This window comes from Carlito syrichta, unplaced genomic scaffold (assembly GCF_000164805.1).
Source record: "Carlito syrichta isolate Samal-C Ts95f unplaced genomic scaffold, Tarsius_syrichta-2.0.1 Scaffold288975, whole genome shotgun sequence".
Lineage (NCBI taxonomy): Eukaryota > Metazoa > Chordata > Mammalia > Primates > Tarsiidae > Carlito > Carlito syrichta.
The window spans coordinates 76575-99640 of record NW_007233071.1 but is presented as its reverse complement, the minus strand read 5'-3'; the positions used below and the strand labels follow the sequence as shown (position 1 = coordinate 99640).

Here is a 23066-nt window from a genome sequence, read left to right as displayed (position 1 = left end):
ATGGTAATTATCATGGTAACATCTACATCTGTACTCACAGGAGTAGAGTATCTGCTTTTCATACTTCTTGATTCAAAAAGCAGGCCACCACCCTTAAATTTAAGAAGAGAAAAGCATTTATTGGTTTCATATAAATGAGCAAGGGATGCAGAAACTCTTGCAGTCGTACTGCTCTTCATTTTTGTACTAAACGTAGAGCAATTCTTATGAGAGCAGTGTAGACATTCATACCAGAAATTCATGAACACATTTTATGGTTCCTTTGTGGAGAAGGAACTTGAGAATACTAGATTTACAAGCTCCTTCTTAGGTCCACAAGTGCTCAGTAGGACTTCCTCTGTGCTATAGCCCTGCCTTAAATATATGAGAATGACACACATAACCCTCTGGGACCAGGTCCAACTATATAACTTGCAGGTCCTGGTGAAAAAAGAAAATGTGGAACCCTTGTTCAAAAATCAAGAATTTCAAGATGATGACAGTAGAACATTGCCAATGACCAAGCACGGACTCTTCTGAGCATGGGGCCATGTGCCACTGCAGAGGTCCCATGCTCAGGAGACTGGCCCCACCAGGACCAGGGAACATGCCCACCAACTCAGAGGCTTTCAGTGGTAGATCAGTAGCATCGTCACTATGCCAAGAAGAATGGCACATTTAATCTCTGCCCAGTTGCAACTGGAGCAAAGATATGAAATTACAGAGATCTGAATTTATTTTTAGAAGCTTTCCCTCATAAACATTGAATATGATACCATGGCTCTTTGGACCTTGAATACTTCTTTTAGTTCCAGGTCAGAAGAGTAAATTTTTGTTAAAATAATAACTGGTTAAACTGATGAAGACCAATTAAGGTCTGTATTTGAGACCTGTATTAATAGTGTTGTCCCAAAGTCCATTTTCTGGTTTTGATCAAGTTAGCAGGGTTATGTAAAATGTTATCCTTGGGAGAAACTAAGGAAGGATCCATGGGAACTCCCCAGTCTATTTTTGCAACTTCTAGTGAGTCTAAAATTATTTCAGAAAAATCATTTTACAAAGCCAACAGTAGTTCTAGAATTTGTATGCAGAGTACATGAAGACTCGACACTGAGGAAAAGTCAGACCTCCATTTGGCAAGAAGTGTAGAATCACAGGGCTGTAATTTAATCAAGGCCAAAGTCATGTGCTCTTAACCTTATAGATCATCTCTGGTGCCTGTAGATGGATACAAGAACATGTATCTATTTGTGGGTGTTCTAAAAACTTTGATCAGAACTATTAAACAATTCTTAAAACAACAACCACCAGCAGTAGCAGTAATAATAATAGCTAGTTCAATAGATGCAAAGATGATTGAATGGAGAAAATACATTTCTCAGATTTTCATTGACTACGTGTTCATTCTAAGTATCATGGAATCTTCTAGAAGTGCCCTCTCTCAAGGAAACCACCTGCCAGTGACTAGTGAGATGACCACAGCAGGTCCTGACTTTCTGTAACTCACCTGAGTCCCCAGAGCAGAGTGTACTTGGTCTGACATACTCGCTGTAGGGGGCAGCACTTTGCTGAGATCCTACTGGGAAGACGCTGATTTACTCAAAAGAGAACGTCTTTCTCTCCAGCTGAAAACCAAGTTGTCCTGTGTGCCCCTCCACAACTTCCCCTTGCTCATGTGTTTATTAGCAAATAAAAATTAACATGATGAGAAAGAGGGAAGGTGGGCATGGAAAGAAAGGTGGAGAAATGCATGGAAAAAAGGCAGGAGCAAAATGGAACCATGTGGCCAGATGTGACTTGAACATGCAGACTAACATACTATCTGTGACAAGGACACATGCAGGCTGAACGGATGCACAGGCAGGATCTGGAGGATGACACTCACAAAGGAAACTGCCTGGATTTAGGAATGCAATTGTGGGCCATTTTTGCCTTGGGTTTCTATTATTTTAATAGAGACCCTTCAATAATGAAGCAAAATTTCAAAGCAAATAAAGCAGGCAATGGACCTTGACCATGGTTTCATGGAAGATATTTCATGCTTTGCAGCAGATTTTAAAATATCAGTTTATCCAATAAATCCCAAGTGAAAACGTAGAGAAACTATGTGAATGGCGGTTTATTTAACCAGTCACCACAGATGTACTAAACCATTTGCAGGACATTGTGAAGGGAACCTAGAGACACACTAAGAAATAGACACCGACAGGCTTTGGTTCCTCTTCTGTAAAGTAGGGAAGCAAGACTGTCCCCACTCCTTCCCCCTAGGGTGCTGGTGACAATTCCATGGGACTGTGCTTGCAGAGTGCAGAGTGTGCTCCCTGGGGCAACTCTTTCTCTTTCTAGAAGCTTACAGATGGTTAAGAGGAGGGAAAGAGGCAGCTCCCACCATGCCAGGAAGCATCTTTGTAGGAGTGAAGAAAGGGCAGTCCTTCCACCGGGAGCATGGATTAGTGAGCAGAATGGGCATTGGGCTGTGCCCTGCTCACTGCCCTGGCCAGGCATATACTCTGTAATTCACAACTTCTCTGGTTTAACTCCTTGTTCCAAAGTGGGGGGCACCTACCACTTAGAAAAGGGAATATTTAGCCAGTTGGGAAAGAAGGCTTTAAAAAACATTGAGTTGCATGGTGAGGAAATAATTCCCTTTCCATTCCCAGTTCCATACCCTAATAACATCCAGGAGCAAGTGTCACTCTGGTGCCAGGTGGTTTTCATGCCTCAACCTTTCTCTCAGAGGGAGACCTTTGGCAGGGGTATCATCTTCCCAGATTTAGTGTGTTCTGTTTCATTGGTGTCTATTTACATGCTTACCCGCTCTTTATATAAGTAAAACTTGTTTTTTTAAAAATTTACTTACAGTGGAAATGTAAAATGTCCTATTTAAATAAATGTACTTAATCTAAACACAACTTCATTTAAAGAAAAAATGTTTTAAAAAATAAACTTGTATGGGTTGGGCATGGTAGCTCGTCTGTAATCCCAGCACTTTAGGAAGCCAAGACTGGAGGATTGCTTGATACCAGGAGTTTGAGACCAGCATGGGCAACATAGTGAGACCTCATCTCTACAAAAAAAAAATCAAAAAATTAGCCTGGTGTGGTGGTGTATACCTGTAGTCCCAGCTACTTGGGAGACTGAGGTGGAAGAATTGCCAGAGTCCTGCAGGTCGAGGCTATGATGAGCCCTAACTGTGCCACTGTGCTCTAGCCTGAATGACAGAGTGAGACCTGCCTCAAAAAATAAAAACTACAATCATACAAGTGGCACATGAATGTGGCAAAAAAAAAAGTCCTTAAGTTCACACTGGACAGACAGAAATTTGGAGACTCTGGATCATCTGACATTATAGCAAAGAGGAAAGCAAATCGCTGTTGAGAGGCACAGGTGTGTAAAGCTGAGGGCACCGTGGACTTTGCCGCATGGGGAGCTGGGGTGAAGGCCAACTTGCAGAAGGCCTCACTGGATGTGGCAGTAGGAGGTACATGCACGGTGTGCCCAGTCATGGAAACCATCAGCAAAGTCATTTCTCTGCTTAAAATCCTGAAGTAAATCAATGGCATATTACCTTAGCACCCAGTATGGCCCCTGCTGCAACTGTGTGGATCAGTGGAGCTGGCCTCTGGCCCTCAACATCTGACTGCATCTGTGGAGCACAGGGGAACAAATGTGACAGGGGCTGAAATTACAGACAGCAGAAATAAAATCAGAATGCAAGGCAGAACCTTTCTCCCCAAACACATTGCATCTATGCCACCAAAGAAAATATCCAGACTGTGAAAAACACACCGAGCCTAGAAATCTGAATGATTTATTTGGGGAGGGGATTTATTTCTGTCTGTCTTTTGTAAATACTGGTTGGGAGTTGTCTCATGGTTAAATGTTTCAAGAAAAGTGATGGTAGAAGACTCTTGTTTCAGGATATTTGGAATCTAAGGACTTGTCCTCATCTGAGGCTCGTGTTGATGGCTCCTGGGGTCACCGCTGTTGCACGGTACTCTGTGTGCTGTCCCATTTAGCTAATGTATTCCCTGAGGGACTCAGGTGCTGATGGGTGCTGAATTTCTGTTGGCAAAGGGCTCACTAACCTCCCCTGTGCAGGATGGGGGATCTTTTATCTGTGCAATAAAAGATCATCTCCATCAGGGGGTGTCCCTACCCCTCAGCAGCAGCTGGGTGGAGCCATCAAGGACATCTTGGGGGGAGGAGTCTTTCCAAGAGCACAGATCCTCCCTGGTGAGGGCTATGATATTTAGGATAGTATACACATGTAAAATGGGTTGACAGATAAGTGTGTGTACCTTGAGATGGCCTTAGTCATCAATGATTACAAAGACCTAATTAGTAATTATTGCTAATAATGCTAATACTGGCAGGCAGCCACCTTTTAGTGGGTGCCTTTCAGTGCCCTAGCCCTAAGGACTTGAAGTGTGTTCCTTGATTAAATAGACCAATAAACCTAAGAGAAAGAGCAAGAACATTATCAATCTTACTTTACATGTGAAGGCCAAGGATCAGTTAGATTATGTAACTGACCAACCACAGATTTGGAATCTAAACCCAGGTTTGTGGGACCCCAGTTCTTAGGACCCTAAAGATACCTTGGCAGGGATGGAGATGTGCCCCAGGGGATTAGGGGAAAACAAGGGGAGTATATTTTGGTACAAGAAGAGAACAGAGGCCACTTGCCCTGAATGAAGCTTTCTCGCCCCTCTGACACAGGTGGTCCTTGGCCTGTGCCATCTTGTCATCAAGTCCCTTTCAAGTTTCCTGGTCTTAGCCCCAGGATGGCCAACGTCCATTTTCACCCCTGCTACTCCTGTAGCTGCTTCCTCTTTCCCAAGAGACAGCCACGAAGATACCTGACAAGAAGGCACTCTGGACGTCTTCTCTGCTATCCACCTCAACTGCAGCCTGAGCCAGTGCTTGGTAAGTGTTCCATTTCTGCTGGTCTCATCCAAGCTCAGCAGCCTCCACTCCCTCTCACCAAGAAGAAGGTAGAGGCACAGCCCCTAGGCCCTGATAGCCCTTTCTGTTTTCTTCCCTAGGTGAGCCTCAGAGCCAGAAATGGACTGATCAAAGTTGCCCAAAGCTGAGGTTTCAGGAGGATCCTGTCCTGTTCACGTGTAAGTCAGTCATGAACTAGCAAGGCCACATTGTGTCTTAAGCATCAGGGTAGCCATAGTTTATCATAGTTTGAAGGCACAAGGAGATGTTTTCCATTTTTACTCAAAGACCATTGTTTGGCCTCTGCTAAATGAGGGTGGAGGGGTAGGTTATATTTCATTCTACCCAGCTATGGCCAAGAAACCAGCTCAGATGCTGATCTGGTGAGCACAACACAATTCCTTTTAGCCTTTTAGTGGATATTCACCCAGCCAAAAATCATCTTTCCCCTAAGCAGGGTTTATCAAACTAAGCACTTGAGACACTGGGCAGATCATTCTTTGTGGTAGAGGTCATCTAGTGTGTTGTAAGGTATTCAGCAGCATCTCTGGTTTCAGCCCACTTGAAGCACCCATAATTGTTACCATCAAAAGTGTGTCCGGGTATTGCCAAATATCCCCCGGGGGGCAAAATTGCCAATGATTGAGAACCACTGATCAAAATAATAAATCCACCTAGCTCAGTTACACAATTTTTGCAAGAAATATTTTCTCTCTTGCTACTCAAATACGGGTAAGAGTAGAGAAATAAGAGGGAATACAAAGGGTGAAGAAATCTTTGCCGTGTGTCCACATGTGGGTGACATCATTGCCAGAAGACACAAAGTGTCACATTATACTACCTGAGCTGGCATGGCTTTGCTCTCATCATTGTACATGATCAGTGTCTGGTGGCCTTTGTCACTAGGGATGGAGACTCCAGGCCTCTTGCGTTCAAACACAAGCAGGAAAAGCAGAGCCCCTGTGATGAGACAAGGGGGAAATAAACTGAGCAAAGGTGCTCACAGCCAAAGTTTCAGGAGGATTCTGTCTTGTTCACGTATAAGTCAGCCATGAGCTGGCAAGGCCACACTGTGTCTTAAGCATCTGGGTAACCATAGAGTTTATCACAGTTTGGGGGCACAAGGAGATGCAGATAACTACTGCATTAATTGATTGATACTATCTGGTCAGCAATATTGCATTATGTCTTAGAAAAACTAGCTTCCTTATTAGCTTTGCCAAGCCTAGGAACCTAGACATCTATACATGGAGGTCCCCGTGGTTATCACAGAGCAAGGCCACTCTTGGATGGTATTTTCCAATGGGCTGCCCTGTTCGATGATGGTCCGTTGAGCAGAAGCTGCTTTTGTCAGCCAACAGTCATGTCCAGCTAGGGTGGCAGCCTTTGATTTGCATCCAGCAGCCTGGGTGCACCCAGAGGTCATTCTCAAAGGCATTCCATTAATCCTGCCACTGACTACCTCCTGCTCCAGCAATCTCCATATCCTGGCCCAGGGAGAGGAGCTGCAGTCCCAAGATGTGCCCTCCAGTCCACTGACCTGCCAGAGCCAAAAAGGCTGCACAAACTGGATATAGGACCCCTGTGAGAAGCCCCATTCCTGCATCTGAGTACTCCATACACGTGAGCCCGCTGGAACAGGAGCAGATCCTCACATGGACTGTCTGCTTCTGGGAGAGTCCCTGTCTGTCTCCAACAATGAGTGGCACCGAGTAATTTCCACATGGGAGGCTCCTCAGCATTAGAAGTTCAACTGACTGGCCTGCAAAGAGAAAAGGACTTTGCATCCATTCACTCACTCAGTCATTGCTGAACTCAAAACATACTGATTAAATGCCCTCCACAGATCAAGGTTCTGGGATAAAGTTAGCCAACTGCTGAGTTAAAGGGAACAGTTCCCAAGACCGTTCTCACTTCTGACATCATTAAATAAATTAATCATTAAATAAATTAAAAGGACAATCATGCCAGTGGTTAAGGTTGGGTGGTGTGAGAGGGAAATGGGGTGACTATCCAAGGACAACATGAGGGGTCCCTGTGAGGATGGAGCAAGTTCAGGGGTTCACAAGAAAGTCCTGAGGCTCAGCCATTCTTTAGAAGGACTCATAGAATCAGTGAATGCTGTTACACTGATGGTTACAGCTTCCTACAGAGGCCAGATAAGGATTAAAATTAGGCAAGGGAGGAAGCACACAGGGTAGTGTCCTGAAAAGTGCCAAGCACAAAGCTTCTCACTCTCCTCTCCCATGAAGTGAGGACAGTATTACCTCACCAGCAGGGAAGAGTGACGGCACACGCAGAATAATGCCAAACGGGGATGTTCACCTAAGTCTTGAGTCAAGAGTCCTCCTGAGAGCTTGGTCAGTGACCCTGGTGGGTCTCCCAGGTGACTAACCTCGGTCTCCAGCCTCTTGGTGGTTGATTAATATTGTATGACCAAAAGCCCCCACCTTAAATCCCATTGTTCCTATCTGGCTCAACCCAAAACTCCAAGGTAAACAGAGACATTTGGATCAGCCATGATGTCCCAAGGTCTTAACGACCCCCACACCCAAGAAACCAAGGGCAAGGACCACATTCTTTGGGGGCAAGGTGAAATGCTTTCCGACACACTCTGAGTCTTGGAACTATCAACATAAGTGCAGGGCTTCAACTATAAACACACCACATTCTAACATACTCCATCAGTAGACACTCAAAGAAGAGTGTTGACAGTGCATGCCAGTTGCTTTTAACCTGCTCACCACCTATATCTCCTCTGGCAACAGCATCCCAATTTTTCTTTGGGGGAGGCCACACCCCCCAAACTTTCAGCCCATGTGAACCAGAGAGGATAAACCCAGATCCCAAAAAGGAAGAGATGTAGACTCAGAGCCAGACAGTCCGCATATCTGCCCTCCCAATTCCCACCCACAATGATTGTCAGGGCAGGTGACCCAAGCCAAGCAGTGATATCAACCCTGGAGCTTTCCCTGGACACTCCCTTCTAGCCAGGTGCCAAGATGTGTCCCAGGGACTCCCAGAAGCCACCTGCCCCTACACGGAGAGGTACATGAAAATGAAGGAACTCAGAGAAAGGAAGAGTCCCAGTGTGGAAGGGCAGCATCCAGGGATGTCCTTTGAGCACTTAGGTACAGCTCTGCCAGAGCACTAGCTGCCTGACTTTTATTTCAATTACAAGTAAACCAATACAATCCTTTGTCGCCTAAGTCTGTTCAAATTTGGGTTCTGTAGTTTTCAACTCTTTATCCCTGACTAACATAACACTCACCCCAATTCTTCCCCAGTGTCCATGCATCCTCTGCCTCTCCCCAGGTGCTGTCCAACTCAAATGTAAATGGGTCCGAGTAGGGCTCCAGGTCCGGATCCTCCGCCTCGATGAGGAGGGGTTTCTTCTCTGCAGACTTGCAGACCTCCATGTAACGTGACTGGGGTTGGAGAGCTGGGACATTGTCGTTGACGTCAGACAGGAAGAGCATTAGGGTCCCTGTAGCAGTTTGTGGCGGGAGGCCTTGCAAGGAGAGAACATTTCAGGGGGACATTGTTCATCTCATGCACATAGACCCTTTGGGAATGAGCACTCTTGATTTCTCATGGAAGAATCATTCCACTGAAATACTGGAGACTTTTCCCTTTAAAAGTCATGAACTTTGCTGACATGTACTTGACCTGTTTTCCTGCTTTTATGAAAATTCAGAATATCTGGGTAAGTTAACTAGACTCCTGCCACCTCAAATCACTGCAGAACAAGGAAGAATGAGGAATCATTAAATAAATTAAAAGAACAATCATGCCAGTGGTTAAGGCTGGGTGGTGTGAGAGGGAAATGGGTGTGACTATCCAAGGACAGCATGAGGGGTCCCTGTGAGGATGGAGTGTTCTGGATCTTGACCACATACTTGTTAATACCCCATTTGTGATGTTGACTATGATGCTCCCTCTGGGGGAGACTGGGCAAGGGGTTCTCAGGACCCTCTCTATTATTTTTTTTAAACTGCATATGAATACACAACTCCCTAAAAATAATTTTTCTAATTTAAAAAAATGCCAACCATGAAGTTATCTGTTACAAAATTGGGGAACCCTAGAACGTAGGCCTCCCTTTCTTTTTCCTTCCTTAATACTGGTTAGGGACACATTTTAAAACTTCATTGCCAACATTCCATGGGTCAGTTATACAAGTAGCATGTTCCAAGTCACTTGGAATCTGGGTTTTAGTTGACAGACTTTCTTCAATATAATTTTAAAGTTATTTTCACATTTTTATTCATTCAACTATGTTTCAGGGCATTTAAAAATTCAGCGTTGGGAGACTATAGAGAAGAGTGCTGTAACATGCTCATAAAACCACCCATCCTGGTTTATGACAAATCCGTCCCATGCCATCACATTTACCTGTGCTTCTATGCCATCCCAAGCACAGGGAAACAGTGCTAAATATTTATCACACATCACTGACTTTGACAAAGAGCTAAAGAGCTAGCTATCTTATGAAAAGAGGAAAAAGGCATTGGGTTTGATTGCAGCTTTTTTGCTAGTTTAATTGTCTCTTCTGAATGAATACTGCCCTCTTTCGATGGTATGGGTCCCTGGTTTACCATTTCAAGAATTATTTCAAAAATAATCACCAGTATGGATGCAAGGTGATAGATTTGCTTTTTTAATTTTTCTTAGTTGTTGTGAAAGACTCTCCCCGGTATTATTTTCCCTCAGGACACAAGAATGGGCACTTTTTTCCCCTTGGTTTTGAGTAAACACTCACCATGGTCAATAGCATGAGCAATGATTGTGTAAAAACTGTCATTGACATGAGGGGATTCTCGGTCGATCGGCTGCACAGTGATGACCACTCCAGACTCTGCATCCACGGTGACCCAATTGGCTGGGTCATGGACCAGTTTATATCTTGTAGAAAGAAAACACACACAACCTTTGAAATTAAAAAGTGACATCAAAAGGCAAATCAAAATATGTCATAAGAATACTATTCCTATCACAAGTAATTAGGGAAATTCTAAGAGTAATTAAACTACAAGAGTGTTCATGAATTTAACGAAGGCACAGGGATGACAGTCAAAAGATTCTCTTCATATATCAAGTTGATATTCGCTGGAATACTAAGCATCCCCTTTGTCAGTCTTGGGACAACATTTCATCCCCAGCTGCTAGCTTGATGTTAAGAACCAACCTGTCCTTGCAACAGAAACATAAAACTTTGTGATCCCTGGAGTGTTCGCTTTTCAACAGAGCCCAAAGGGTTCACAGGTGGGTAACACAATCCCTCAAAGTGATCTTCCACATCCCCCCTGGCCTGTGAGAACCTGGCACCATTTTAAGGGGTGGGCATGCCAAGCCCTCCAGGAGTCCCGAGAGCCGCAGGCATCAGACGGCATCTGTTGGAACCTTGCCAGGGTGCCAACCGCAGCTGCCTGCTGAGGGGCCCACAGTAGGAATGTCCTGAACTCAGGTAAACACCAGAAAAAGCACAGGGCCCAGGAAGGGTGGAGGTAGGCAGCTTCTCTTTATGCTTTTTCTTCAGCATCTGGGGAAATGCTTCCAAAAGGGTCAACACTATTCCTCCCTGATGGTGGGTGGGTCACAGTTTTTAAAGGGATTGAAGTTTTTCATGCACGACTTCACCTCCTAGGGAACGTTCCAGAAGTCTCTGAGAAGAACTGTGGTTTTACAATGTTTACAAACCAGGGGAAGAAACTCAGAGTTCATCTGTGGATTATCTTAGGCCAAAAGACAACTCTCTCAGCAGGTTCCTACACAAACATTAACTCCAGTTAACATAAGGTGGAACAGAACAAAACAAAACAAAAGCTGCTCACCAAGTCATGTCTCTCCCTTGTTGAAAAGACGCTCGACCTGCACCCTGGACAAAGCCACATGTGAGGCTAAGTGAATGGACTGGTTCGTTTCTGACTTCAAGGACAATTCAAACACTTACTGAGACCTACTGATAAACCACCCATACTCAAGAGACAGCATATAAGACAGGGATTCCCTGGGAGGGATTCTCAGAGGTAGGTCCCTGGATAAGCATCATGAGCAACACTGGGAGCTTACTAGAAATGCAAGCCCCAGTCCTCACCCCAAACCTCTGAATCAGAAATTCTAGAAGTGGGACCCAGCAATCTGGATTTTAACAAGCCCTCCAGAAACTGATTCACACTGTAATGTTTTTTGAGACAGGGTCTCACTCTGTTGCCCAGGCTGTTGGTGCAGTGGCATGATCATGGCTCAACACGATTTCAGCCTCTTGGGTTCAGGCAATCCTTCGGCCTCAGCCTCCCAAGTACCTGAAACTACAGGCACACACCACCACACCCAGCTTTTATTTATATATATATATAATTTTTTTGTATAGACGAGGCCTCAAACTCCTGCACTCAAGCAATTCTCCCACCTCAGCCTCCCAAAGTGCTGGGATTACAGGCATGAGCCACTCACACTGGGCTCACACTGTGATTTGACAACCACGGCTTCAGAGCCAAGCTCCTTGCTCACAATAGCAAAAATATGGAACCAACTGTGCTGCCCCTCCAAAAAGGACTGGATAAAACAAATGTGGTACATATACATGATGGAATATTACACAGCTATAAAGAAGGAAAAAATTATGAACTTCACAGCAGCTTGGATGGACTTAGAATCTATAATACTGAGTGATCTATCACAGAAACAAAGAACTGAGTATCACATGTCCTCACTCATAAGCGAACCTTGAACAATTATTGTAGTACAATAAGAAAAGGATTGGCAGTAGTGGGAATCTGCTGGAGGTGGGGGGCACACCTCATCAACAAGGGTACCTGTATAATGAACATTTGTATACCTAACCCTGAATTGTAACCCACATCTTTAAAATAAAAAGTTTAAAATAATAATAAAATAAGTACAAATAAAATAAAAATTTTAAAAGAGCTATGTTCCCTCAACCTGTGCCAGGGATACACAGGTACAAGGGTGTGAATTGGCTAGATGTTTCCAAAGAGAAAACTGGAAAAATTAAGAGCACATGTTGAGAATATTTTGTCTGTGTATGCTGGGGTGTCACTCTGTTACTCAGACTGGAGTGCAGTGGTGTAATTATGGCTCACTACAGCCTCAACTTTCTGGGCTCAGGCAATTCTTGCACTTCAGCCTCCCAAGGAGCTGGGACTTCAGGCACATGTCATCATGCCTGGCTAATTTTTTTATTTTTTATTTTGTAGAGACAAGGTCTCCCTATGTTTCCCAGACTGGTCTCAAACTCCTGGGCTCAAACAATCCTCCCACCTCAATCTTCCAAAGTGCTGGGATTATGGGTATGAGCCACTGTGCCTGGCCAAGAAATTTTTATAGTCATTGGCATTGCAGATTTTCTAGCACATGATAATTTTCTAGTAGTTTTTTATTATATTTTGAAAAATTGTTATTATTACTATTATCATTTCATAATGAATAGGAAATTCTTTAAAAATCTAGCCCTTCCCAACAGGTAGAGAACAGTGCTCTGAGGGGATATCTCAAAGTCAAGCATGGACCAGGACCAAGAAAGTGATAGGAATGAGTGAAGCTGGCAGAAAAGGAACTGAGGCCAACCGCTGAACTGGATCTCAAGAGAGAAGGGGCAGGATGCATGGCCCACGCTCTGCTCCATGGTCACAGCTGTATAGAACACAGGCCCACATAGGCCACATCTTCCCATATCTTCAAGAACATCCAGAAAATCCAGGATGTATGAATCATCTGTTGATTTTTAAATGCTGGCAACTTTATTCTTAAAAACAAATCAGTAAGCAACCTCACTGCCCCTCAGTGGGGGCATGGATAAACCAAAACATAGTAAATACATACAATGTCTGCAAATTCAGCACCAAAAGGAAGGAAGTTCTGGCACATTCTAATCATGGAGGAAGCTTGAGGACATTCTGCTAAGTGAGGCAAGCCAGTCACAGAAAGACAAATGCTGTGGGATTCCATTCACATAAGATACTCACTTCATATGTGCTGGCAAATTCATAGACAGGAAGCAGAATGGTGGGTTTCAGGGCTTAAGGGAAGGGGAATGAGAAGTTAGTGTTTAATGGGGACAGAGTTTCTATTTTGCAAGATGACAAGCTTTCTGGAGATGATGGTGATGATGTTTGCACAACATTGTGAATATACTTAATGTCACTGTCCTGTACACTTAAAAATGGCTAAAATGGTACATTTCTACCACAATTGAAAAAAAGCAAAACACTTCTGTTGCCCCGAAGCAAGAGGGCTGCCTGCTTATAACCTCTGGTAAAGAGGGAGACAGAAATATATAACAAATTATTGTTATACAAAGGAAAGAATGTAAAAGAAATGATAAGTGCAAAGGGAGGTGAGTGAGTGGCTTCTCCTGGAAGGGTCAGAGAGAGCCGCAGAGCCAAGAAGACATTGAACTTGGGCAGGTGGGCAGATAGTTTCTCACCCTGTTATAACTGAGGCTGTGTCAACCCGATGAACACACACCCAAGAAGCCAGTGTTTCAACAGAAAGCATCTGGGTACCTGGCAAATTCCCCCTCAACAACCGTCCTTCCTCTCACCGGATCTGGCTCGCCATCCTATCTGGATCCGAAGCATTGAACGTTCCCAATTGGACCCCAGGCCTGGCACTCTCCTCCACACTGACGATGAAGCTGCTGGGGTGAAAGGTGGGCGGGTCATTGGCATCTGTCACCTGCACACTCACGGTGGCACTTGCCGCTGCCCTCTTCGGAGGCTGAAGCTCGCCACCCACGCAGGAGAAGAGCCGCTCCTCGTTTTCCACGGTGATGACAAGACTTTGTGCTGGGTGAGTTTCATAATCCAGAGGCTGAAACCCCAGAGAGAGTCTTTCATTAGCACCTGCCACTCCTCCGGCCAGGGAAAGCCCAGCACCAAGCCACCAGCTCCAGCTGAGAACTGTGGCTTTTGCACTTCATTCATTATTTACGTTGTCTTTGATAATGATCAAAAGACAGTCTTCAACTCATTTTCAAATCATTTATGGAGTTCTTTTCTTTTTTTTTTTCTTTCCTCCTCCTCTCCCAGTTGAGAAGAGGCACCATCCATCAGAGAATAATGAAAAATGCAACAAAAACCACAGGTTAATGAAACATTAATGTGACAACCATGCGGCAAAGAAATCAGGGGAACTTAGGGAAATATAGATATTAATGATCACAGTTACTCAGGGTACAAAGTAGCCAGGGACTTAAAAGGACTGAAAGGCTGGGAATGTTTGGAAAATTCAACCCCAGGCATCTGTCAAAGTGTTGGGAGAGACTTGCTATTCCCAGCGCGAGTCTTGGGTCATCGGTGTCACCCAGGAGCTTATTACACTGCTAGGCAGAATCTTGGCCCTGCTCCAGATCTACTGACTCAGGCCTGCCTTGTTCCCAGGTGACTCACCAGCCCCACACTAAGGCCCTGGCCATTCAGGTCCGGCTTACAGTAACGAAGACCAGAGGCACTGGAGTTAGATGGCCTAGTGTGTACCTCCACTTCACCACTCTAAAACCGTGCTGTCACTTAAAAGACCCAGTCATACTTTCCTCCAATGCCAACTTCTCCATTAAGCATGGGAAGGCATAGTGCCAGGGCCTCACCATACTCTTAGGGCTGCACAGATGTTCTCATTTCTTTTCAATTTTAAGAATTTTAAACATTTACAATTCAAAAGAAGAAAAAAACTTTTAGGGTTAAAGTTTTTCCTTTTTTTTATCTATTTTCTGCCACATTAAAAAAAACACATAAAAAATTAGGGCCTATGTTAATCTATTACATTTTGCCCCCTCCCCCAAAAAAATTAAATGGTAAAATATTTAGTCATATCAAAAATAATTTTTAATATTGACATTATTTTGGTAGGAGAAGCAGTGTGGCCTTGCCTTACTTAAGGTGGCATCAGGTCACACACAAACATTTAGTGTGCCCAGCATGCAGAGAGGACACACCAGGTGTTAACTCCTGGGTAGCATTAGTGATCCCACAGAAGGGCCCCAGCGCCTCCCGCCACCTGGGTGGTGTGTCATCGGTATGGATTTACCTTGAGAACATTTAAAACCCCTTCATTGGTCTCAGGGTCAGTCAAAATGTCAAAATGTCCCTCCTCATTGCCATGTGATATGTTGAATTTTACTCTCCAAGAGGACGTAAATGGCAAATCACGATCTTGAACAGGGAGACGCAACACGTCCCGTCTGATTCGGGCTTCAGGAATCTGAATCTTGTACTGGAAGAGGCAATCATCACTTTCATGCCATGGAGACAAAGAAACACAATTGGAAAAGAAAGCAGGAAGGAAGAAGGGGCGGGAGAAAGGGAGAGAGAAAATGTAGGTCCTTAGCACAACACCCTGGATATTTTCATGCTGTTGAACTTGTACTTCAGGGATTTAAAACTGCATGTTACAGCAGAAAGGGCATCAATCAGGAACATCTCATGACTTGCTGCTGAAAGCTGAATAATATTAAAAGTGCCATTAAATCCAACTCACACTATTTTTCTAAGAATTTTTAAAATAATTATATATCCTAGTCTATGCTCTCTAAAAATCTAGCTCTTCTCCAAAAATAGGACACTTGTGGTTATTTGGAGTAAGGCGACCATTCTTATAACACATGTAGATCTCCAAATTAGCTTGTTGTTCAATATATTTTGTTCTAATCTATCAATCTAGACAAACACATCAAAATAATAGGGCATATTTTTTTCCAGTCTTACTTTTGAGAGCACGGCTGGATTTCACCAAGCCAGCAAAGGATTTTGAAACGGGGTTCAAGCATAACATTATTTTGTAGTTATTATATATGCTTGCTGTTGTGCTTTGGTTTGAAAACATTTCACTTTATAGTTTATTCAGTATTTTAAAAAATTAAATGACACCTTTTAAAAATAATTGTTTGCATCATTTATTCAAGAACAACTACTATATGCCAGATTCTCTTTTAAATGCTATGAACAAGACAGGCAAAAATCCTATCCTCAGGAGCCAACAGTTGACTGTGTGTGTGTGTGTGTGTGTGTGTGTGCGCGCGCTCTTGCATGCATGGGGGTATTTATACAATAAATGATACAAATGCATCCGTTAAATAGAACACTATGAAGAAGCAGCATGAAGGGGCTAGATGTGCCCCAGGAAGGCAGTGGGACAGCTTTAATTAGGTAGTCAAGAAAGGCATCACTGAGAGAGTCAGGAGAAAGGGAAATATAATGGATATTTACTTTTAAAAAATATACATGGAATAGTAAAACAAAAAAAATGGAAACAATCGAAGTGATTCTTTTCTATTTTAGCAATCAAAAGCAATGCAGTATTTCCAGGCTAGTTTTGCACAGTAGTTTTCATTGCTTTCTTAAAACCTGGGAATCTTGTAGCATCAGAAAGTCTTTGTGAAACCGCATACATACATCAGGCAAGGTGAGAAAGTCAAGGCTAAAGCCCACCTGCTCATGTCCCCCTGTAGAATCCTGACCACATTGTGGAAACCTCAGGTCTAAACTTCTCAACCAAGGGTAATTCTACCAAGGTGACACTTGGCAAAGTCTAAAGACATTTTTGGTTGTCACAGCTAAGGGAGAGCTCCTGGCATGTATTGGATAGAAGCCAGGAATGCTGCTTAACATTCTACGACACACAGAACAGCTTCAATGTAAATATGAAATAATGCATGCAGAAGTCCTTAGCAGAGTTTCTGGCATAAAACAATTTTTAAAAATGTAAGCTCATGTGTCTATTATGAAGTGCTTCTGTATCAATATAGTTTGATTCTAGCATAAATCACTTTAGAGAACTGCATGTTTCTCGGGTGACAGCCCTAGTAAAACTGAGCCTAGGACCCCAAGTCCATTTGTTTTGGGACTTAGACTCTAAGGCAGCCATGGCTTACCTTCTGCTGGGTAAATGTGGGCATGTGGTTGTTGCCTTCTTGAACATTCACATGAACAGTGACTGTGGATGACAGTGACGGTTCTCCACAATCGTTAGCTCCAATCAGGAGTGTAAACTGAGAGGCAGTCTACATGGGGATGACAAGGAAAGTTAAACCCCTCAAGTACAGGAAAGGGAAGGAAACTGTTAATAAAGAAATATACCATTTGAGTGATTTCAGTAGAAGGTCTAGCCACAGAGCATTCCCCACTGCAAATGCAGAATTCAAGGCTGGGGCCCCAAGATGAGCAACACATTTCATTTTTTTAAAATAATGAACTCCAGCCGGGCTCGGTAGCTCAGCCTGTAATCCCACGCTTTGGGAGGCTGAGGTGAGTAGATTACCTGAGCCCGCGGGTTTGAGACCCGCCTGGGCAACTTGGTGAGACCTCATCTCTACAATAAATCAAAAAATCAGCCGGGTGTGGTAGCACGTGCCTGTAGTTCCAGCTACTTGGAAGACTGAGGTGGAAGGATTGCAGGAGCCCAGCAGGTCGAGGCTACAGTGGCTAGGAGAGGCCACTGCACTTCAGTCTGGGTGACAGAGTGAGACTCCAACTCAAAATAAAATAAAATGAAATAAAATAAAATAAAATAAAATAAATAATGAAATCCACATAACCTCATAATCCAAGCATCCTGAGAGCCGTATTTCTCCACTAGTACGATCAATCCAGAAACCACTCTCTTTCAGTAATGGTGTTTGAGAAACAAGGAAATAAAGGACTTGAGAATTTGGAGTGTCTTCTTGATCCAAATCAACTGCTAACATCCAAAAAACAGGCTGACCTAGAAAGAATTTTTTTTAATTGTTACTATTGGATAAAGGCACCTTATGAAACCAGTAAGAGGATGGATTATTTGCTAGATGGCATTGGAGCATCTACTAAAATGAACAAAATATTTAAATATAAAATCAAACTCTAGACAAACTAGACAAGGAAAAGATGAATATTTACACAGTTATGATGTCAAGAAAAACTTTTTAATCATAATTGCAAATACAGAGAACTTAAAGAACAAAACCAATACATCAGATTACATTTCAAAATATGTGGAAGAAAACTATAGACAAAATTAGAAAGGAAATGATAAACCAGGAAAGCATATGAAATCTATATGGCAGACAAATATTCTTAATAGAGAGTGCAGAGGTTAAAATTAAGAAAGTCTGTAATACTCAGTGATCTATCACAGAAACAAAGAACTGAGTACCACATGTTCTAACTCAAGTGGAACCTGAACGATTATCATGATACTATAAAAAAGGGATTGGCAGTAGTGGGAAACTGCCAGAGGAAGGAGTGGGGGCTGGGGGGCACATTTCATCAATAAGGGTACCTGATCTCAAACCAGGTGATATGGGGACCAAAGTGAGTCCCAAACTTTACCTGTACAATAACCATTTGTATACCTAACCCTGAATTGTACCCCACATCTTTAAAATAAAAATTAAAAAAAAGAAAGATGACAAACACACTAACAGAAAAAAGGATGAAAGAAAGGAAAAAGTCACCAAGAAGAAAATGGAAATGGCCAAGAAACATATAAAAATGTTTAAGACAAACAATGCACTGGGCAACCTGTATTGCTTGTGGATGAATAAATGAGAGAACTTAAGTTGTGTGTACGGTTTAAACCAGCAAGCCTGTAGATATATTTGAGACCATAGAATTTGAATCCACTTGGAATTTATGACAATGAAGCATGAGAGATGGGAAAGTAATTTCATTTTATTAAATATCGATTGCCCATTGCAGTGGCATTAGTTATAAAACGGCTAAATTATTTCTCACTGACATGTTAACTATCATTTCAATAAAGATGACAATCACTTTCTAAAACAAAAAACAAAAAAACAAACCAGGAAATCTGTGTCTCTGATTTTATGCCAGGTAGGTCAGTCTCGATAGGAACACAGTTTTAGCTCCCATTTGTTAATTGAAACATATTTTATAAAAACAACAGAAAGTGACCACAAAACATAAATGTTCAACAATAAGACACTGGTTAAATACTTTAAAGTACATCCATAAAATATGATATTATACAACAGATGCCTTAGGAAAATATTAGGTTACAAACAGTAAAAACTGCATCTTCATAAAAGGAAATTCATAAATATGTACATATAAAAAAGCACACCCAGTATATGTAAATATTTAATATATACACATACGTTTTGTACTATAATAAAGATAAAATATACATAAATATGCATTTGTAATTATATATAAAAATCTGTGAATACATACATATATATAACATACAGTGTCTATATGCATGCAAAGAAAAATACTGAAAGAATGCAAACTAAAGCACTAATGATACTAATTTTTCATGGGCAGTATTAAAGATGCCTTCTTTTTCGGTCTTTTCATTTCTTGGAATTTTCCAAATTTTGTAAAGACTGTTTCATAAACTAATGTGTTTTGTTACTGAAATGGATTCAAATTCTAGTAAGAGTAGTTTGGACTTGACGCACATTATCTGTAACTCAGAGACTTGAGGTACCCTCTTGTTGCCATTTTACAGCTGATAAATTTGCAGAGGTGCTCTCAAACTGGCCACCCAGCTCTTTGTCCCCTCACTGCATGTGGCTTTATTTTTAGATTGACATGTACTTATCAGCTCTTCCAACAGATGCAATTCCCACATCATTTTATGGCCAATACACACTGAGGCTTACAGATCTCAAAGCATTTCACTCTGATCCAGGCCTGCAACCTTAGAGATGTGAACAGTAAAAACCCTCCCTGAAGACAACTAGGATCAAGCTCCTCATCAATATCAAAGCAGGAGAGCAGGCAGAGACAGAAGGGTGCCCTGCAGCCCCTGCCATACACACCCGCTGCATGGTTCTCTTTCACGCTGATGTTAAATTCCTTCTCAGGAAACTGGGGTGCATGGTCATTCACATCACTGATCCGAATGTTGAAAATCAAGGATTTATCCACAATTTTCCCTGTCAAGCGATCCACAGCATCAACATAAACCTAGGAAGCAGAGAACTGTATAAACATTGCAGAACCGTTTACGTAATGGCATGAATTGTGTTTTGCATCTGTCTCCTCTGTTAGACTGAAGGATCAAAGGGCAGGAATCAGATTGCTTTAATTCACTGAGTAACCCTAGAGACTGAGCAAGTGCTGGCATGTGTAGAACAAACCAATGCACTAGACAAAAGAATTACAGGTTATGATTAGGTTCAAATCTCAGTTTCTCCACCTGGGTAAACACAGGCAAACTGCTATGAGCCTCAGCTCTACAACCTCTAAGTGGTGTCCTGAGAAATAAATACACTAGTGACCATTGTTGAAAGATTGTAGATGTAAATCCTAAAGGTCTGGGGAAAGTGAACATTTGTAGTAACTAGCACAACTATCTACACATGCTAGGTTCTTAAATGGTCATGCTGTACTTGGATAAGAAATGTTGATCATTCTCAAATATGCATGTGCAAAGTCTTTCCTTTCAAAAGGTCTCAAATCAGTCACTTAAGGTTCTATCTTAAGAAATGTTCTTAAAAGAGACTATATTGGGCCCAAGCAAATGGAAAGAAGGAATTAATAATGATAAGAGCATATGCCAATGAAATGACAAATAGCAAAAAAATAGAGAAAGTCATGCAACCAAAAGCTGGTTCTTCGACGTAATCAATAAAATGGATAAACCTCTAGAGAGACTGTGAGGGAAAAGAGTGAGGGGCCAGGAGGAGATTATCTATAACAGGAATGAAAGTAGGGATTATTATTTTATTATTTATTATTATTATTATTAGTTTTTTTTTTTTGAGTCGGAGTCTCACTCTGTCACCCAGACTGGAGCACAGTGGCCGCTCCTGGCCACCGAAGCCTCGACCTGCTGGGCTCCAGTGATCCTTCTGCCTCAGCCTTCCGAGTAGCTGGAACTACAGGCATGCGCTACCACGCCCGGCTGATTTTTTGATTTATTGTAGAGATGAGGTCTCACCAAGTTGTCCAGGTGGGTCTTGAACCCGTGGGCTCAGGCAATCCACTCACCTCAGCCTCCCAAAGCACAGGATTACAGGCTGAGCCACCGAGCCTGGCTATTTTTTACTATTAAAGTAATAATAAAAGAAATAGTATGACCAAGTTTATGCCAATGAATTTGACAACATAAATGAAATGGATCACTTGCTTGAGAAAAAAACAAAACTATCAAAATGTTCTCAAGAAAAAAATAGACAACCTGAATTCTATTAAGTCAGTCGTCCCCAACCTTTTTGGCATCAGGGACCGATTTTGTGGAAGACAACATTTCCATGGACTGGAGGGAGAGGATGTGCAGTCAAACTTCACTGCTCATGTTAATCTGTATTTGCAGCCACTCCTCAGTGCTAGCATCACCACCTCAGCTCCACCTCAGATCTTCAGGCATTAGACACTCATAAGGAGCATGCAATCCAGATCCCCCGCATGTGCAGTTCACAATAGAGTTCACACTCCTATGTGAATCTAATGCCACCACTGATCTGACAGAAGACAGAGGTCAGGCAGTAATGGGAGCGATGGGAAGTGGCTGTAAATACAAATGAAGCTTCGCTCACTCTCCCACCACTCACCCCTGCTGTGCCGCCCAGTTCTTGACAGGCTGTGGACTGGTACTGGTCTGTGGCCTAGGGGTTGGGACCCTTTGTATACACAAATGGAATTTTTAGTCAAAAATATCTTTGAAGAAATAAAACCAAAAAGCTGTAAGTCCAGATGGCTTCAATGGTAAATTCTAGCAAAATATCAAGGAAGAAGTAATCAATTCAGCACAGTCTCTTCCAAAAAACATAAAAGGAAAGAAACTTTCCTAATGAATCATGAGACTAACATTACCATAATAACAAGCTAGATTTTTTAAATTGCAAGAAAACTAAAGAATAACATCTCTCATAAAATCCTCAACAAAAGATTACAAAATGGGGCTGGGAGTGATGTCTCGTGCATGTAGTCCCAGCACTTTGAGAGGCCAAGGTGGGAGAATCACTTGAGCCCCAAAGTTGAAGACCAGCCTGGGCAACATAGTGAGGTCTTGTCTCTACAAAAAACATAAAAATTAGCCAGACACGGTGGTACATGCCTGAAGTCCCAGCTATTTAGGAGGCTGAAATGAAAGGATGTCTTGAGCCCAGAAGGCTGTAGTGAGCCAGGATCACATCATTTCACTCCAACCCGGGCAACAGAGTGAGACCCTGTCTTGAAAAATAAATTAATAATAATAATAATAATAATAATAGCAAATTATCCAACAATATGTAAGTAAATAGTATATCATGATCAATGGGATTAATTCTGTTATTGTAAGGCTAATTCAACATTTAAAAATCGATTTTAGCAATGGCATAAAATATAAAGCCAATATATAAAATCAATTACATTTCTACAAACCAACAATGAATAATCGGGAATCAAAATTTTAAGAATAGCACCATTTACAAATCTAAAATACACGCAAGATCTGCTCACTGAAAACTATAAAACATTGGTGAAAAATTCAAAGATGACCTAACTGAATGAAAAGATATACTATCCTTAAAGACTCAAGATTGCAAGATAACAGTTATTCACAAATTAATCTATAAACAGAGTGCAAGCAAAAGACTAGTTGAATTTTTTTAGAGATATTCACAAGCTGATCCAAAAGTTTATATAGAAAGGCAAAAACATTTGAATACCTGAAATAATTTTGAAAAAGAAAAACAAAGCTAGAAGACTCACACTATGTAATTGCAAGATTTATTATAAAGGTTTAATAATCTAGAGAGTGTAGTGCTGGTGAAAAGATAAATACATACAATCTCGGAATGGAATAAAGAGTGCAGAAATAGACTCACACAACATGATCAGCTAATTTTTGAGAAAGGCACAAAGGTAATCCAGTGGAGAAAGGATAGGCTTTTCTTTTTGTTTTATAAACAATATTTTTTATTATGATATTGTGGGGTACAGCTAAGGGTTAGGTATACAAATATGCTTCATTCAGTCACCCTTGTTGATAAGAAGTGTCTCTCCATCCCCAGACAGATGTTTACTACTATTAATCCCATCTCCCTTCCCCTCCTCCCCATAGTTTCCCACCACTGTCTGTCATTTTCTTATGGTAATACGTTGGATGATCAAGGTCCACTATATGAGTGAGAACATGTGATACTCAGATCTTTATTTCTGTGAGAGGTCACTCAGTATTATAGACTC

General features: G+C 42.1%; 1 protein-coding gene across 1 annotated transcript in view; it reads right to left on the bottom strand.

The window, feature by feature from the left end:
* The window catches only part of CDH26 (cadherin 26), a 49045-nt gene that overhangs the window by 6657 nt on the left and 19322 nt on the right, over positions 1-23066 (bottom strand). The window contains 12 exon segments of the mRNA XM_021710437.1: positions 39-92; positions 1487-1555; positions 3548-3625; positions 5768-5886; positions 6467-6688; positions 8198-8437; positions 9689-9831; positions 13493-13761; positions 14977-15162; positions 16820-16948; positions 17483-17649; positions 19709-19856. Of these exon segments, the coding sequence (XP_021566112.1) occupies positions 39-92; positions 1487-1555; positions 3548-3625; positions 5768-5886; positions 6467-6688; positions 8198-8437; positions 9689-9831; positions 13493-13761; positions 14977-15162; positions 16820-16948; positions 17483-17649; positions 19709-19856 (1824 nt within the window).